Genomic DNA, 17481 nt, shown 5'->3' on the forward strand with positions numbered 1-17481 from the left:
GTACAGCTAGATGCAGATTGGACACGTTAGGTGAAACAGAATAAGTCCGTCTGGAAGTCTTGCATTGAGGTGTCTTTCCAGATCAGGTGGATTCAGCTTTAGGTTGACAATAAGATGTCTTTTGCAAAACTGTATACATTATTTAACATGTTTCAATGTACAGTTTAATCCACTTATGGAATACTAGCTCATCCAGTAGAGTGTGCGTCAAGACGCTTGGCAGCGGCCCTTGCTGCATGTCTTCCCCTCTCTTTTCCCATCTTCCCTTTCATTTTCAAGTTGTTGCAATAAACGCAATAAAACAAGTTCATGTTAAATAATTTAACGGCTACATATATGCACATATTTTACGACATTCGATAAGAATCCTTGTGCATTATATAGTGTACTGTGATGGAGTCAGTGCCAGACAGCTGTCCGTACCATGGCGCTGGTCTGCTGGGAGAGAACATGAGTTTACTCTGGTCGATTTACTGCCCCTTTATCTGCTCCATGGTGTGGTGATGACCGATAATCATAGCAGCAACCACTGATAAGAACCGGTGGGTTTCTGTCAACCTTAGCAGGCAATAAAATGTAATGAAGACTAAGTTGTAAAAATATGAATTTCGTCATACAGTGAGATTACAGTAATCAACGCAATATAGTTTTCAAGTGTGTGTGTGTGTGTGTGTGTGTGAAGTTACACTCCAATCACACCTGAGACATGGGATGATGATATTTGAGGTGAAACTGCCCGACAGATAAAAGACTCCTAGACTAGACTAAAAGATAGAAAGTCACACACTTATTCTTTTATGATATGATTTTGAATGCTTGAGAAGGAATGACACTTACATAAGTATTCCCATTGAATAGTATTTGTAGAATGTAACATGCAAGAGTGCACAATGCCTGCAATGAACCCTTCGATGGAAAGAGCATACCCTTGTAGGGCTCTGGCCAATCACGACGCAGCAGACTTTATAGCGCTATTGTGTGCGAGTTATTTCTCAGCTCACTGCTGGAGTGACCGAAGTGTTTTTTTTTACGCAGACCGTTAAGAGCAGTAGGTCCGAAACAAGACATCTCTTCCAGAAACAGTAGTGAGAATATAGCAGTTCATGACAATTTAGAGACACTTCACTTAAAAGTGTTTTCATTCACAGAATGACCACCACCATGGAGAAATCAAAAAACTTTCGTATTGATGCGCTACTGGCGCACGACGTGGACCAGAGGACGGGCAGTGGTGGTGCGCCCCAAGGGTTGTATTACAGCAGAAGTCCTGGCGGCAGTCCGGTGTCAACCCGCGGCTCTGAGACGCCCTCCCCTCATCCCAACCCGACCAACTCCTGTCCAGCCCTGCCCGGAGTCCTTTCCAAATCAGAGCTCTTTAGCTTGTCCCAGTCTGGCTTCACTGCTTTGCACCAAGGGGGTCTCCTCGGAATGCATCCGGGCTCCATGTATCCTCTGGCAGCCTTCGGAGGCCAGCACCCCGCCTTCATATACCCCGGCTTTACGCAGCTGGTCCAACCATACCCGGAGCAGCTGAAAGGGGCCATGGCGACGCTCCCGCTGGAGCCCTGGATCAGAGCCGGGATGATCATACCCAGACTCGGAGACTATGGAGGTGAGCGAATCTCCCGGTTTCCTGAACTTTACCATGCTTACTTCCTGTAACTTAAGATGGTGAGAGAACTAACATGCATTATGTTTATTCAGAGGTTAAACAATCCCTGCAAAATGACCTCTACTACTACTACTACTAATACTACTAATACTAATACTAATAATAATAATAATTATTATGATTAAAATAGTTTAAAACGTGCATTATTATATTTCATTCATTAAATAAATTACAAACTTACAGTACTAATACAGTAGGCTACTATATTTATGCAATTGTTTATTGTATTAATTATTTGTATTTATATAATACTAATAATAATCCTGTATATGCTAATTACCATACACATGTCATTTCACTTAAGCAGTTGCTGTGTGTTTTGATAATTCATGGTTTTTAGAGCTTTGATTTTGAAAGGGCAGTAACATTGAGATGCAGTCTCTTAAGAACAATGTATATCATTAAAAAACGTGCAATATTTATAGGATAAAGGTAACACCTGAAATACATGTACTTAATCAGTTGATAAAATTGACAGTGTTTTCATTAAGGTAATGGTCTCCTGTGATATTTTATTACCCCACTCCAAAGCAATATCCTCACACCACGACCTCACATCATGGCAATAAATGTTAACGGACAGAGAAAACAAAGATATACTGGCAGGAAGACAGATGGGCTGATGGGCCTTCAGGAAAACCAAACTGGAAGATTTGGGGTGGATCGGTTGGAGATTTTTTAGAATAATATCCATATCTTTCTGTCTGTTTTTCACTTTTAGGCTTTTGTAGGCCTTTTTCATGATAAGCCCACTATCGATAATAGTAGTATGATAACAAATGGACAGAATAACCCAACTCTCTGCCATCTCTGTTTTCCTTGTTCAGTCCCGACCCAGGCAGGTTTGTTGGGGAAGTGCCGGAGGCCCAGGACAGCTTTCACCAGCCAGCAGCTGATGGAATTAGAAAACCAGTTCAAGCTCAACAAGTACCTGTCCAGGCCTAAACGCTTTGAGGTGGCCACTTTACTCATGCTGACTGAGACCCAGGTGAGAGAGACTCAGAGCCTGTTGGATGTACTGTATTAAATATTGTATCACATGGTTCATGTTTGCTGTAGTGTGAGTGTATTCTCTTTATCCCTATCCTTCCAAAGTTGTTATGCTTACCTTCCTCATCTTAAGAAAGGGTTATGGCTCCCTGTTTTTTCAGCATTCTTCCCATCACCATGCAACACATGTTTGCACCCTGAATACCACACAACTAAATATGTTTACACGGTTTAACTTGATTCCTGTATTTCCCCAGGTTAAGATCTGGTTCCAGAACAGACGCATGAAGTGGAAGAGAAGTCGCAAAGCCAAGGACCAAGCAATGCCACTGACTGACACAGGACCAGCTGGAAGGGATATTCGCTGCACCAAGCTTCAGAGTGATTCACACAGCTCGAGTCTGGAGGATGAAGAGGAGATAGAAGGGGATGAGGAGGATGAAAAAGGGGAGATAGAAGTGCGGACGGCAGGCTCTTTAGGCTCGGTAGGCTTTATGAGGAATGCTAGAGAAGAAACAGGGAACTACAGTTCTTACTCTGAGGAGGAACTGGAGGAGGGAGGCTCAAGAACAAGAGGTGGGGTTTTCGCATAGTTATAAAGTTCAGCATGGTTTTATTGTACGTCGTTTTATGTTTATTACTCTTGAGAAGACAATACACAATGCAATCAGGTGCACAAACATGGTGGCATGAACAGCATCATTCATGTTTCACAGCCCAACATGGTTCTGTATCTGTACCATGGTGCACCCAAATTAGTAAAAGGGTATGTTGACATCTACACATTGGGCTGGATATGAAAACTGAAAACATCACCTCATAATAATGCCACATTTATGAGCATTAACATTTAATGGTTTAATGCTCAGTAAGTTATGACTTCATAACCAATAATTCTGAATTTTAATGGCCATTTTTTGTGCATGATTTACTTGTGATTTAAACAGTACACACATACTGAAAGCTTATGTTCCTGTTCTGTCATTTGCAATGAACTAATTTATCTATGAATGTACATGTACTTAAACTGTATAAATGGAGGTGGCAATAGCACTTTCATGGTAGAGGATGAGACAGAAAACATATGTTAGAGACTTGTGTTGTGAAGAATGTCAGTGTTACATTGGTGTCAGGTCTGTTACAAATGTTGGACAAATATTTCACCATGATTTTAATATTTCCATGTTTGTAACAAGACAAATAATGGATTTATATTAACCCAATTAAAGTTTTGGGGTCTTAGAATTGGCTATATCATGAAATGTATAATATTCAACCTTTTGTTTGGTTTTGAAATGGCATGTTATATTTAGTTAAAGCCACACACACACACACACACACAGACAAAGAAATAGTCGCCATACTGTATGGTTTTTTGTGTTTTTTGTAAACTGCTTTCATATGAAGAGTGTAATGTTGTCAATATATAAATGAACATTATATAATTTAATATATTTCATTCTAAAAGCAACACTAGTGTTTTTCTGGAGATGAAAAGTTTGGAAAATAAAGTTGTATTCATGTGTTTAGTCTAATCAAGAGAATCAATGACAAACGATGCAATTTACAATTAAAGGGAAAGTTAATATTTATAACACAGGGAAGCAATGCAATTCAAAATTGTTATCACATCTGATTTAATAACTCACAACAATGAGTCAAAACATCGTATTTCCTACACGTAAACACTCACTAGTATTTATACAGTCTTACTATCAGTTCTCAAATGGTAAATGTCCCTCCTCTAGTGCCGTAGTTACTATGGTGATTTCAAACAATTGCTCCTCGTCGTGGGCGACAAACTTTGGATTCTTGTTATCGGTGTTTTCACACATGGATAGGAATGAACAGCTTGGTTGTTTGACGTTTGAAAGAAGGTAAGGATACGTTAGTGTGTTTAATTTATAAATACTGTTAGTGTGCAGCTGTTAGCCTTATATCCTCGTGTTGGTCGACCGCTAACTACTAGCGTCGGGACATAGCACCTGAGGACTGTGAGGGAAAGTTAGCTAGCTAGTTAATAGTGATGGTCTCAATTGATCCAAAACACTCTCAACGTGGTCTTCGATGTAACGCCAGCTATGTTTTGGCTAGATGTGACAACTCCGCGAATATGCAAATCCTCAAAACCACCAGAAACGCCCCTCTGGAGTTTGTTGTCATGTTGAGTTAACGCTGGATGCAATCTGCCTTTTTCCAGCCATGTTCTCTGAGGCTCGGGGTCCTGACCCCTTGGCTTCGGGAGCACCATGGAAGCCTTCGACTCCTGCGAAAGACATCAAAGTAACGAAAGTTTGAACTGAAACAATGCCAATAATAATTAATAACTTGTGGTCTGCTTTTCAATTGTAACAGACATTTTTACTGAACCTGTGTGTTTAAATTGTATAATGTTTTGTCATGAGCCACAGCAGTCTATAGGCCTACCTATATATTCTCTGCAATAAACATGAAATACTAAATGTATAATTTACAATGTGGCATTTTCTGAAGTTTCTTGAAAAGTAACTTACATCAATAACTTTCACAACGGCCCACTCTGCAGGATCCAGTGATTTGCCAGAGACAGCGGGGTGGAAAGTATCAGCAACAATCATCCAGCCAAAGAAGCTGTCTCTTAGGGCTGGAATTGAAGCAAGAGCTGCTCTGGGAGGACTGGGACCTCGGGAGAGAGTTCACCAAGACATTAGTGTTAAAGAATATTTATCGCAAGCTGCAGAAGCTACATGTCAGGTCTTACAAACTCACATGGTCATACATATGCAAACACATACATATAAGCTCTGTATTCACACACTATTCTATCTTTGACCCTTCACAGGCCTCCGGCGTCCAAGTTTTTCACTACCTTCATTCCTCAACTAATAGTTCTCAGCCCAGGGACTTCTTTCTCCATGCCAATCTGCTTTAGACCACTCCAGAGGGTAACACAGCACACTCTTATACATGACTGCATCTATTAATATATGTTTGTACACATATTGTGGCTGAATTTCAATTTCTAGACAATAATGTTTTCATTAGAAATAGTCAGGTTCTGTAAGACTAAATAACCAGGGTGGATGGCTAAGGGAGATGAGACAGTTGCAAAAAAAGTAAATGTGAATATTCTAGACTATTTTTGTTGTATATATTGTAAAGAGTATATAGTCGCTGTTGAGCTGACAGCACCATGAGACGCAGATGTGGCTTTAAAATGATGAACGATCATCATCCATATAAAAGAGATGTAACATGATGTACTCCTCCTGTCTTTTTGTCTGTTTGTGTGTCTGCTTGGGACAGTGTGAGTATGAAGACAGCATTGAGTTCCAAAGTAAAGACGGCAGCTTCCAGGTTTGTCTCCGTGCCATCATTCCCTGCCATGCCCTGGAGGTGCCTGACTCTGTGCTGCTACCACTCTGTGCTGTTCAAAACTCCTCCAGTACTAATTTCCTGTTCAAAAATGTCAGGTAATTACGAGTGTGTTTTAGACTAATGCAGGAAAGTAAAAGGGATGAATAACCTGGGAGGAAAGAAAGCAAAATGCTATATGAATGTTTTTATTTTATTTTTCTTCATGTTCTTATTGTTGTGTTTGTGCTTAGCAGAAAGTAGTGAAACAAATGGTATCAAACTGTTTCCCCTTTCACTCCACTTCCCTCTTGATAATCAATCCCTCTCTCTTGTTTCTGTGTCTGACCTATTGTCCTGCATACTCTTCTTCCCATAGTAAACTCCAGACCTGCTTCCAGTGGAAATGCACAGCACCGTTTCAGCTAAGCCCTGAGCAAGGCCTGTTGAAGCCCGGTCAGGAGTGTCACGTCACTGTGGTCTTCCGACCACAAGAGGCACTGGTGTACCAGCAACAAGCCAACTGCTGTTTTGGAGAAGCAGGGGATGAGGAAGAGAGCTCCTGCAGTGTGCTGCTGCAGGGACTAGGTACTGTTACTAGCACTAACAGAGGAGAGAGGACAACAATATAATGATAATCCACTGATTTTGGCTATAGCGTACATGTGGTTAAATAGATATCAGAACACTTTGTGATAGGAGATGATGAAGAACCAATACTCTCCCACTTTCCTCTTGTCTTGTCTTTGACTTCCTTCTCAGCCAAATACCCATGCCTTCAGCTGAGAAATCCAGGTACCACGGATGAAAAAGAGCAGTGTGGTCCAGAGCTGCACTTTGGCTCTGTGGCTGTCGGACAAAGTTTGAAGAAACACTTTGACATCTTCAACCCCTCCCCCGTACGTCGCACACAAAGATACACAAATGCAAACGTACGCTCTCAATGATCTTCCTCATCATCGCTCTTTTTGCCCCTCTCCTCCAGGTCACTGGGTCATTCTCTCTTTCACCACTGTCCAGCGGGGTCCCTTTGATGGAGTCAGAGTTTGTCTGTGATGTGACCAGCGGTAGGGTGGCACCTGGAGGATCACTACGGGCTTTAGTCACCTACACTCCTGCGGTGGTAAATAGTGTCTCTGTGGAGTACTTGACTCTAAAATGTAGAGGGGCATTAAATAAAAATCTGCTCAAGCTCATTGGAAACTGTGGAGGTAAGGGCCACACATATTGTAACACACACACATATTGTTCCCCTTTTTTGCACGAAAGAAAGCTGGATACATATATAAACACTTGTTCTTCTTGTAACTAGGTCCCAACGTGTCCTTGTCCTCCTCTGTGCTGGACTTTGGCTGTGTTGAGGAGGGAGGGGTAGTGGTACAGACAGTGGAGCTGGTGAATTCTGCGCCTGTTGAGGCGTTCTACCAATGGGACCTTGATTGTACTGGGAACAGTGTTTTCAGCATCATGCCAGCAAGTGGCACCGTATGCCCACACAGCCATACCACAGTCGAGGCCATCTACAAGCCCACGCAGCCGATTGCACATCACAGGAGAGTGACATGTATCATACTCCACAGGGTAGGTGCCAATATGCAGACGCATACACACTCACAGGGCACACACACACACACACATCACCAATATTCATTGTATCTACATATTTGCTCTTTCCTGTAGGAGCCCTTATTCCTTGACCTTATTGGTACCTGTCACTCAGAGCTCAAGCAACCAGTGATACTGAAACCTGAGCACTTGGTTCTTTACAAGCTCCACTGGTCCCGCAGACAGGACCCGTCCGAAACTCTCACTGCCATGCAGCAAGAAAATGAAGTGCACTTGGAGCAGCAGGGAGTGCTCTGCCCGGTGGAGGAGGTAAAGTGCCAAAGAAGTGATGAAATGTGCAGATTTGTCTAGATTTTAAATAATTCATAAGAAAAGATTAAATCACTTACAGTATTATGTCACCAGTAAAGGACACAGTATAGGGTTGGTATGTCTCTCTCACTCTTTCTCTGTGTCCCTTTCTAGCAGTCACAGCAGGAACCAGACAAGATACCTCCAATCGAGGAATATTATCAGTCCTGCTTGGGTTGCATGGATCCCCTCTCTCGCAGTTCTTTATCCTCCCCACATGTATCTGTGGTGCCCAGTGAGCTGCTGTTTAATCACAAAACATCTTCATCCACTTCTACTCAGTCTGTCTCCATCACCAACCACACTAGGGGGAAACTCAGGTATCAGTTTGTGCACTAGATTGTGTCTTCTCACTCTGGCACTACGGACGCACACGTTTTGTTTCTGGAAATAACCTGACTATAATCTCTCTTTTTATTGTTTTTCTTGCTCAATCTGGTTTCTGTTGCATGCGATTCTGCAACAGCCTGGTGTGGACTGCTGCCCAAGACTCCCCGTTCACCGTCTCTCCCTCATCATGTGACCTGGCTCCTCTAAAATCCACTTCATTTAGAGTGACCTATGACCCCAAGCAGCTCAATACGCTGCACGGAGCGCAACTTGAGTGCTTTGCATACTATAAGGTAATGCTGCTCGATAGTCCGTAGATAAAATTCCATCACATCAAGTGATTGTGCCTTTTCTCTTTCTGAATAAATATCTGAATAAATCATTCAAACCGTTCAAATATGTCACCTGACTTTGCTGAAAGGTCAACTACAAAAGAAAACCAATATATTGCAACACATTTGGCTGTGAGTCTATCGTGTTTCTTCCCTGGATGCTGCAGGACAATCATCACAGAGAGGGGCAACTGCTGTGTCCACCCTGGTGCGTGACGGTCAGAGTCATAGGCCATTTCTTTCAGCCAGGCAAAGAGCATTTCATCCCATGCTGCTCCTTGCAGCCTCCGCGAGTGGTGAGAAGGAAGCAAGAGAAATAACTCAAATGTTACATATCTGTCTCTCTCTTGGAGCCTCTCATTTGTCTATTTTTACCATTCTCTCAGTAAAAAATTATGATATTAATTATAATTTTCCTTGCCTTGTCAAACTAAACATTTTCTTTGAAACCTCTAAAAAGGGCATTATAACACTGCCATACACTAAGATATACTAGTCTGGTAACTGTAATACTTTGTTTTTTTCAGGTGTTTCCAGCCCTTAGTGTTATTTCCTATCGGACAGTGCTCCTCCAGAATGGTGGGGCCCTGCCCCTCACTTTCTGTCTGGACCACAGCTCAAACCCTGCATTGGCACAATCTGTGTCTGTCGTGCCGAGCTGTGGTCTGATCCAGCCTGGAAAACACCAAATCCTCACCCTCAGAACAATTCCCACGGAAGACAGTCCCAAACAGGGATTCAGTTTACACCTTCAGCTCAATGCAGCTCAACACACAAAGGTACTGTACACACGACACGGGAACACAGAGGACACACGCTGGACACACTCGCCACGCTCTGCTTGCAGGCTGTTTTATGTGTGCATGTGTTTTTGTGTCCTTCAGGAACTGACAGTTGTCAGTGTGGTGGAAAAGCTGTGTGTGTCTCTGGAAGGAGACAACAGTTTATATTTCCGGCCAACAGCTGTGGGCTCTCGGACACAGCGCTCCCACCACATCAGGAACCTCAGCCGTCTCCCTCTACGGTCGGTTGGCATCACGGTTGTTACTCCAGTGCTGTATTTGTGACATTTTTCAGTGTATTGTTTGAAGTCTGGATTTATCCAAACATCATTAATCTTGTCTACAGCTGGCTTTCTGTGATTGTCCTTTATGATAGATTCCAATGGAGCATTCCAGAGCCAGACCAGGAGCTTATCTTTGTTAAACCAGATGCTGGCGAACTGCATCCCAATGAGAGCTCAGTGAGACCCTGAATGAATCATGTTTATTAAAGCGGAGGCTGTGCTTTTGATGAAATGTCTTAGCAACTAACTTTGTTTACCTTTTTTTGTACAATTGTGTGCAACTGTTTGGTTTTACAGGTCCAGATATGGTCCTTCAGCCCACTGGAAGAAAAAGCATACACACTTAAACCAACTCTCACCTTCTGGCCCGTCCAGACTCCTGGATGTAACGAGTCACACCTCACCCTTAAAGTGGTGGGGTTTGGCTCTCAAGGATTCATAGAGGTAGGACTGCCATTGTGTGTTGTTGGATGTGTGTGTGTGTGTGTGTGTGTATATATATATATATATATATATACATACATACATACACTGTATATGGATGCATGCATGCATGTGACTATGTTTGCATGTGTGTATGTAATTGAGCTGTGTGTGAAGTTTCAAGCAGTGTATGCATCTCCCCCCCCCCCCCCCCCCGCTCAGGCAGAGAAAGCAGTTCTGGATGTGGGAGAGATTCTGGTGGGAAGCTGTCGGGCGATTCAGGTTCCTCTGGTGAACAACAGCCCCTGTTCTGTCTCCTTTTGTGTCTCTGTACAGCAGACACTTCTGGATGAGGATCTTACTTATGACCCCAGCACCGAGCCAAAAGGTAAAATCTTCTGTCAAGGTCCTTGCTGTCTTTTGCATACTGTATTTACATGATTGATCAACTCCCAGCAGAGGTTTGATTTGAGCATGTCCAATTGTCAGTAAGGCAAACGAAAAGTGATCACTGCACAACCTATGTGGATTTTATGCAACTTACCATTACTGTGAGAAATCAACCATTTAATGTGTTGTAAATAAAAAATGAAATTAATCTGTTGGGTTAACCATTCAAACATAAAACAGAAATTGGTTCCATATTGGTTTGTTTGAAAAGTAACTCTAACGACATCAATGCGAAGTCAGTTCCAGTGATGCGACCTTACATGCTCTAACTTAACTTAAAACTATGACCAAACAAAGTTGGACAATGGAGTGGAAACAAGATGGACCGCTGACCACAACCTATTCAGATGTAGTTGGTCCAGTGTTGTACACTAGCATTGACCTGTCTGGCCATTTAGCTCTACAGCTGGACTGTGAGAGGGGAACCATCGTCTCACGCTCCACAATGCTGCTCCGATCCACTGTCGGCCCACACAGGCGAGCCCAGTACCTCTGGACCATCAGCTACCAGATGCTGAATGCCAGTGGTAGATGGAACACACAAACACTACACACCTGAATGTATTCTACTATTTAGTGTTCTGTTACTTGAGCATCAATGCTCTTTCCATTTCTATATCTGCCCTTCTCTCTCCCCAGGATGTGTGACATCACCTCCCCAAGCCGTGTGTGAAGTGCGAGCCAAAGGCGTGTTCCCCGCCCTGCAGGTGATTGACGTGTGCAGCGGTGGCAGTGTGGGCCGACTCAGCAAGGTGCGCCTGTGGAAACTCTTCTCACTGGACAGCCTCAATGAGCACATCCTGTCCAACCCGTCCCCTGCGGAGCTCACTGACAAAACCCCTACTCGGCACAGGTGAGGGGAAGATTATATTTGTTATAATTTCAATTTTGTTTGTGATAAATAAAATATATACCGAGATAAGATTATTTTATGAGAGTTGTTGAGATTTTGATGCAATTTTTTGTTTGTTTCCCTGTAATGATTTGATTGTTTCTTTTATTGCAAAAGACAATGGAATAATACTTGAATATTATATTGAGTCGTTATGTCTTCTCTTCCTGCATCTGATCTGAGCAGTTCTCCTTCAGTCTTCACCAAAGCCATGTTGGATTTCAACTTCAGTGCCACTCCCATGAATTCAGAGCCCTCAATTTTTGTGTTGTTGTTTCACAACCCGGGCTCCATCCCTGTAGAATGGTGAGTAATAAGCAGAATGTAGAGAATACAGTCACTCCAAGGTAAAGATAACTGTATTCAGCAATGTTTTTATATTTGCAAATCATCGCTCATCTTATGCATACGGGGCAGTGTCCCTGATTGATTGTAAAGTAGAGAGGAGTTTGAATGGACATTTTCTCTACTTTTTCTACTTTAATGACTGTTGGCCTTCTCTTCAATATCAGGGCTTTCTTGTTTCCAGTGGACCAACAGATAGAGTTGGACTTCTGGACAGATACTGGAGAGTTTAGCAGTACTGATCTGTACCAGATGAAGGTCAGGCATGTCTTTTCTTTCTATAAAAACAGGAATGAATTGTAGATTAGATTACGTGATTGAATTTAACTGAAGGTCTACTATTTGACACTAACCTCACATATCCTCTTATCATTGACAGGTTCAAGACAGCCGTCTGTTCAGCATATCTCCCCGTTCTGGCACTTTGCTCCCTGGCCAGCAGAGGGCAGTACACTTCACCTACAGGTCAGATATTATTGCAAGGAATAAAGCACAGAATAATAAACAAGACAATTAGCTAATATAGGCAAGGAGGAGAGTTATGCAAGAGCAGATGACACTAATAATATGTATGTATGATCCCACAATAATCTAAACGTTGTCCTTCACAGTCATGATTTCGCCGGGACAGATCGGCTTCCTGTCATGCTCAAACTTTCTTATGGTAGAGAGATATCGGTGAGGCAGAACTCCATATGCATTTTCATGATCCTCACTTATTCTTAGTTTAACAACACCAAAACTAAATTTGATTGGCTATAATGGTAGAATTTAAATTAGAAATAAACTCGTTTTCAGTTCAATGGTATTATTCCTGTTTGTCTTTTGACCTAATAAATCCTAATATGTGACTGGTGTGGTGAACTGATATTTGATGTTAACTTCCCATGCGTGTGATGTGGTTTTGTGCGCAGCTGAACCTTCAGGGGTTAACGGTGGAGAAAGACCGGCCCTATCTCCACTTCCCCTTCAAGCGACATGTCTTCACCTCGGTCACTATTGGGGACTCTACTCCGCCAAAGCAGGTGTGTTAAATTTCTCCAACATTCAGCCTCTTGGGAGTGCTCAACTCACAGTGAGCTGAAATATATCACTTACTTATTGATAGTATAATATTTCATATATGAACTCATATTCAGTAAAAACAGCTTCTTCAGATGTATCCTGTTAGCACTGGATTTCTGGATTCCATCAGAAATCTCAACAATGTGTTGATACCCCAAAGCAGCAACTGACCCATACTAATCATATCAACAACGCTTTTTTGTTTTGTCAAATACAGTGAACATAATAAATGTGTTTGGAAATCCATTGTTGTTTAGTTGGCATGTGTTCCTCCGTGTTTACAGGAGAACCTAAGCTTCCCTGAAAGGCTAGACAAAACCCTGGTGACTTGGCTTTTATTTTTTTTCCTGCAGTTGTATGAACTACACAACTGCGGTGCAGTGCCAGTCCGGTATGAGGTGGACACGGCTGTGTTATCGCAGCTAAAGGAGGACAACTTTAACCATCCCGTGCTACTCTGCCTCAATCCAGAGGGAGAGGTCTTACCTGGGAAGACGGCCATGCTGGAATGGATCTTCTCTCCATTGGAGGCTAAGATGTACCATGTACGGATTGAGCCATTCTGCCTTCCTCCCGATGCCTTCACTGTCCCCTCACACCGGTTAGATAGCTGATTTGGGCAGTATGGATTGCAGGCACCATGCTTCTCGCCAATGTGCATATTTTCTCTTTTGCTTTGTAATCACATTTATAGCAATGTATAACTGGCACAGACAGATACAGAATTTAATGAGTTTCTCTTGATTGATTTATTCAGAATAATGACACATACCCCCATAGCATGTATACCATTAGCTAAGTACCTCAGTGCCCAATCCCTATGAATTGTAAGTCTGTCGTTGTGCATCCCCAGATGGATGTTCCTATCTATGTCCAGGATGGAGACTCCACGCCGGTGAGGTTTGAAGGATGCGGGTTTGATTCTCCTACACTGGGCTCCACAAACCCATTTAACTGTAGTGATACTAAGGCATCTGAATCCTGTGTCAAGAAAGTGGCCTTCCCGGGACAGGTGGGAGCAGTTCTTGTCTTTTTTAAAAACTTTAATTCAATCTGCTTAATTCCAGTAGTTGTCTATTCCTAATAAGTCTTAGGTTTTTTTGTGTCTCAGACCATTTAAGCCTGTATGCGTTCATCCCAATGTTTTCTAGGTGGTATATCTGTCAGAGGACAGTGTCACTCTTGGCAACATCCCTGTCTGCTCACGGTTTTCAAGAATCCTCTTCCTCACCAACGTGTCCCACACAGACTCGGTCCACTATAAATGGGACAAGCAGAGCTATCAGCAGGTACAGAATGGTTTGCATGTAGCCTATGAATAACATCTTATGTATGTCACTATTTTGAAGAAGATACAAGCAGATCCTCCCGCTCTGTGTCGGGCCGTCTCTCATATAGAGCACAAATATACCGAGGTTTTACATTTGGGATTCTGACATATTTGTTTGTGTGTTTTGCGTTGTGTACAGGAGGTGCAGATCCATCCAGAACAAGGAGTTCTGTGTCCAGGGGAGAGTGGCCTTTGTGTGCTTACCTTCACCTCTACTGACTACCCCACTTGTCATCAGCTAGATGCCATCTGCCAGGTACCACAGCAGCACTAGTGTAGATTTAAAGCTGCATGTGGTAATTATTTTGTATTTTTTTTTGCCAGTTGAATTTTAGTCTAATGACATTTTCATTCTGCTGTAGCAGAAATTTGTTGGAAGTTAATCTATTCTACGAAGTACAGATGATACGCTTCAAAACATTGGTGCTTGCGTATCATGGTCAAACCTTACACCGCAGACCGTTACCTCCGCTCGGCATCTGCAATCGACTTGTGACTCCGTCACTTCGAGCTAATCATCTGACAAAATCAAAGTTTGCTGTCAGCAGGAAGTCGCTACATCTTCCGCCTTAAACTAAAAACAAATCTTTTCTGACTATTCCTTGAATAAAAACAGACTAGCACTTCAGTGGCACTTGAATGGCACGTACATTTTGTATTATGGCTTTCTTGAAGAAATGTTACTTTTTTGATTCTTGTTGTTATGATTTTGTACTCATGGCTGAATGCACTAATTCGCTTTGGATAAAAGTGTCAGCTAAATGACATGTTATGTAATGATACACACAGTGTTCTCTCCTCCCCTCTCCAGGTTTTCCTGGAAGCCGCACTGACTCGGTACCGTGATGCTTTGCAGTGTTGGGAGGAAGAGAAAAAGAGACAGCGACATGAATTCACCGACATGAATAGCAATCTTACAGAAAACCAAGGAGTTTGGATAGATAAGGTCCTTCCTCAAGTTCAAAGTTCTATTTTTCGACATCGATGAAACACCCATATTCATCCGTTGTCTTGTTACAGGAACCTGTAGCAGCTCCAGGAAGAAAAGGGCCACCACTCAGGAAATACAAGGTGGTCTTCATTTGCTCTAAATACAAGGCCTCGCTTGTGAAACAAAAATGAAAGTAATCAAATTAAATGAAAGACATGCAGTAAAACAAATATCTGGCTTCATATCGATGACGCCTCTCTTTCTCTCCCCTCCAGACTCTTCCTCCCATCCGTGCCAGTGGGAGCTGTGAAACAGTGGGCATGATATGTACCAAGATGACAAGAGCTGAGCGTCGGGCCCAGCGAGAAACCGCAAAATCACAGGGGCGCCCGGAACCCCCCCAACCTGCTCTGCTGCATCTCTGGGTTACAGCACGCTCTCACAGGCTTCTGGAGTACCTCCCACACCTCACTAACCAGTCCAGTGAGCACTGCAGGTAAAGGATATAGAGTGTATTCTTTGCATCACAGGCAGAATGATCTTTGATGCACACCACAGAAACATCTGCACGTGTGCTGTTTTACTAAGATGCTTGCAGTCAGTCAAGCCCCAGAAACCTGGACCATCTTCTGTAAGCACTTCCTCTCCTGCTGGGCTGCCCTCCACGACGCATGGCCCTGAGAGAGACATCACCATGCATGTACTCACCTCTCTGCTCGGGTAACACTTACACAGACACCCAGAAACACACACAAAAGGCATATGCACTGCAGTGAACTTACTTGCTTTTAGGATTAGCTTTAATGGAGATGGTTAAAATAGTGTATGCGTGTGTGCATATTAATTAGTCTCTCTTCTTTTCCAGGGGCATACTAGATGATCCAGCCTTCATCCATTCTCTAGTTACTTTGCCATCCTTACCCATCACTTACCAGCTTCAAGAAACGAGTTCCTCTCACCGCCCCACATCTCCTCCTCCCCTTACACCCAAACCTCAGGTTCTGTTGAGTGGGGCAGCGGCACAGAATGAACAGCACCACATAGTGGACAGCGAGGGACCTGCGGGACGCCTGAGAAACCAGCGAGGAACACAAAACACAGCACACACTGAGCATGTGCCTGCTGACATGAGCGAGGATGTTTTGCTGAACACCCTCCAGAACCTGATGATGGAAGCTGTCAGAGGAGAGCTTGTCCTCACAGCGCACCCCCGCACTGTTATCCTGCCACCTGTTTTTACCAGGTGAGGACAGCTACACTGTCGGTTTCTCTAGTAGTTGCTCCTCTATTAGTCAGAAATAAAATGTCACACAAAATGGCTAACATATTGTCTGTTTCATTAGAACCAGCAAGATGTCCAAAGCCACGGCGGAGGAGGAGGGAGGAATCTTGGGGAACAGAAGAGAACCAGCAGGAACTTAAGTCTCACCATCCACCAAACGTCCCTCTCTCTGTTCTCATTTAAATGTACCTTATTGTCCGTCAGTTTCTCTCTTTTCTATGTTCTCTTCATTCTGAGCAAGTTACTGAGAAACTTCACACTGGCAATGATATAAAAGGTTCTCACTGGTGACTCTGCCATGATATATTGTGAACTAGATTTAGTTTCTGATTGCATTTGTGTGATATTTTGCAAGACTGTTAGATAACTTCTGGATATTTAACTGTGTATTGCACACTACTATTTACAGAACATTTGGGATTTTAATTTTAACATATCAAATTTCGTCCAATTTTTATTTCAACCGCATTGGCCTTGAGTATATTCGTTTCACTATGTTTGACTAAGCAACTCACTAGCAATAGCAGTTAATACGAATATTGGAATTTTTAAAGTAGGGGCATTTCTTAATCACTGTCATTAAAATGTAAATCTGTTAGTTTTTCACAATAAATCTGAAATTAATTTAACCCTGTAGAGGTTTTCCTGATATGAAGAATCAATCAATAGTCCAAGGATGATGATGAAAGGCAATTTATGGTATACCTTTAAACATCAAATAAAAGAATATACAAGTCACATTTATACATTTCAAACATCTCAGGCATCTTGTTCAAGAAATGAGGTCACATTGTTTTCCATAATCGGATACCAATAGCGGCGCAGGGTAAAGGTTGTAACAACACTGATACTCATATTTTGTGTTTACATGAACCACATGAATAATCAATATTATGTTCATTTAAGAGAATTAAAAAAATGTATACACATGACATGACATGGAGGAGGAGTTCAAATTATCGGTTCAGAATAGGCACAAATGGCACAAACTTTGATTTGGTTGAAAATGTAAATGATTGGCGTGTCGATCTGCTTCCACCCGGTGAAGTCTCTGCAGAATGTGTCTCTCACCTGGAAGTGTGATCCCTTCTCATCCAGGCATATCTCCACATCTGGAGAAAAG

General features: G+C 42.5%; 2 protein-coding genes across 2 annotated transcripts; both read left to right on the forward strand.

Moving 5' to 3' along the window:
• The first annotated feature begins 1106 nt into the window (after positions 1-1106).
• LOC130207732 (motor neuron and pancreas homeobox 1-like) lies at positions 1107-3269 on the forward strand. Its single transcript, XM_056436420.1, has 3 exons — positions 1107-1612; positions 2500-2660; positions 2920-3269. The coding sequence occupies exons 1-3, from the start codon at positions 1150-1152 to the stop codon at positions 3253-3255; spliced, it is 960 nt and encodes a 319-aa protein (XP_056292395.1). The 5' UTR covers positions 1107-1149; the 3' UTR covers positions 3256-3269.
• Positions 3270-4845: 1576 nt separating this feature from the next.
• cfap65 (cilia and flagella associated protein 65) lies at positions 4846-16985 on the forward strand. Its single transcript, XM_056436395.1, has 34 exons — positions 4846-4945; positions 5208-5395; positions 5484-5586; positions 5948-6114; positions 6375-6583; positions 6758-6894; positions 6981-7206; positions 7308-7576; positions 7676-7870; positions 8027-8232; positions 8379-8535; positions 8742-8870; positions 9102-9353; positions 9459-9598; positions 9733-9817; positions 9938-10084; positions 10286-10451; positions 10912-11040; positions 11153-11366; positions 11592-11711; positions 11918-12008; positions 12130-12215; positions 12362-12428; positions 12665-12775; positions 13169-13360; positions 13669-13827; positions 13967-14104; positions 14285-14401; positions 14957-15091; positions 15166-15216; positions 15352-15572; positions 15665-15796; positions 15942-16319; positions 16420-16985. Exons 1-34 carry the CDS (start codon positions 4865-4867, stop codon positions 16496-16498), a joined length of 5277 nt encoding a protein of 1758 aa, XP_056292370.1. The 5' UTR covers positions 4846-4864; the 3' UTR covers positions 16499-16985.
• The last annotated feature ends 496 nt before the right edge of the window (positions 16986-17481 follow it).

This window comes from Pseudoliparis swirei, chromosome 2 (assembly GCF_029220125.1).
Source record: "Pseudoliparis swirei isolate HS2019 ecotype Mariana Trench chromosome 2, NWPU_hadal_v1, whole genome shotgun sequence".
NCBI classification, from domain to species: Eukaryota; Metazoa; Chordata; class Actinopteri; order Perciformes; family Liparidae; genus Pseudoliparis; species Pseudoliparis swirei.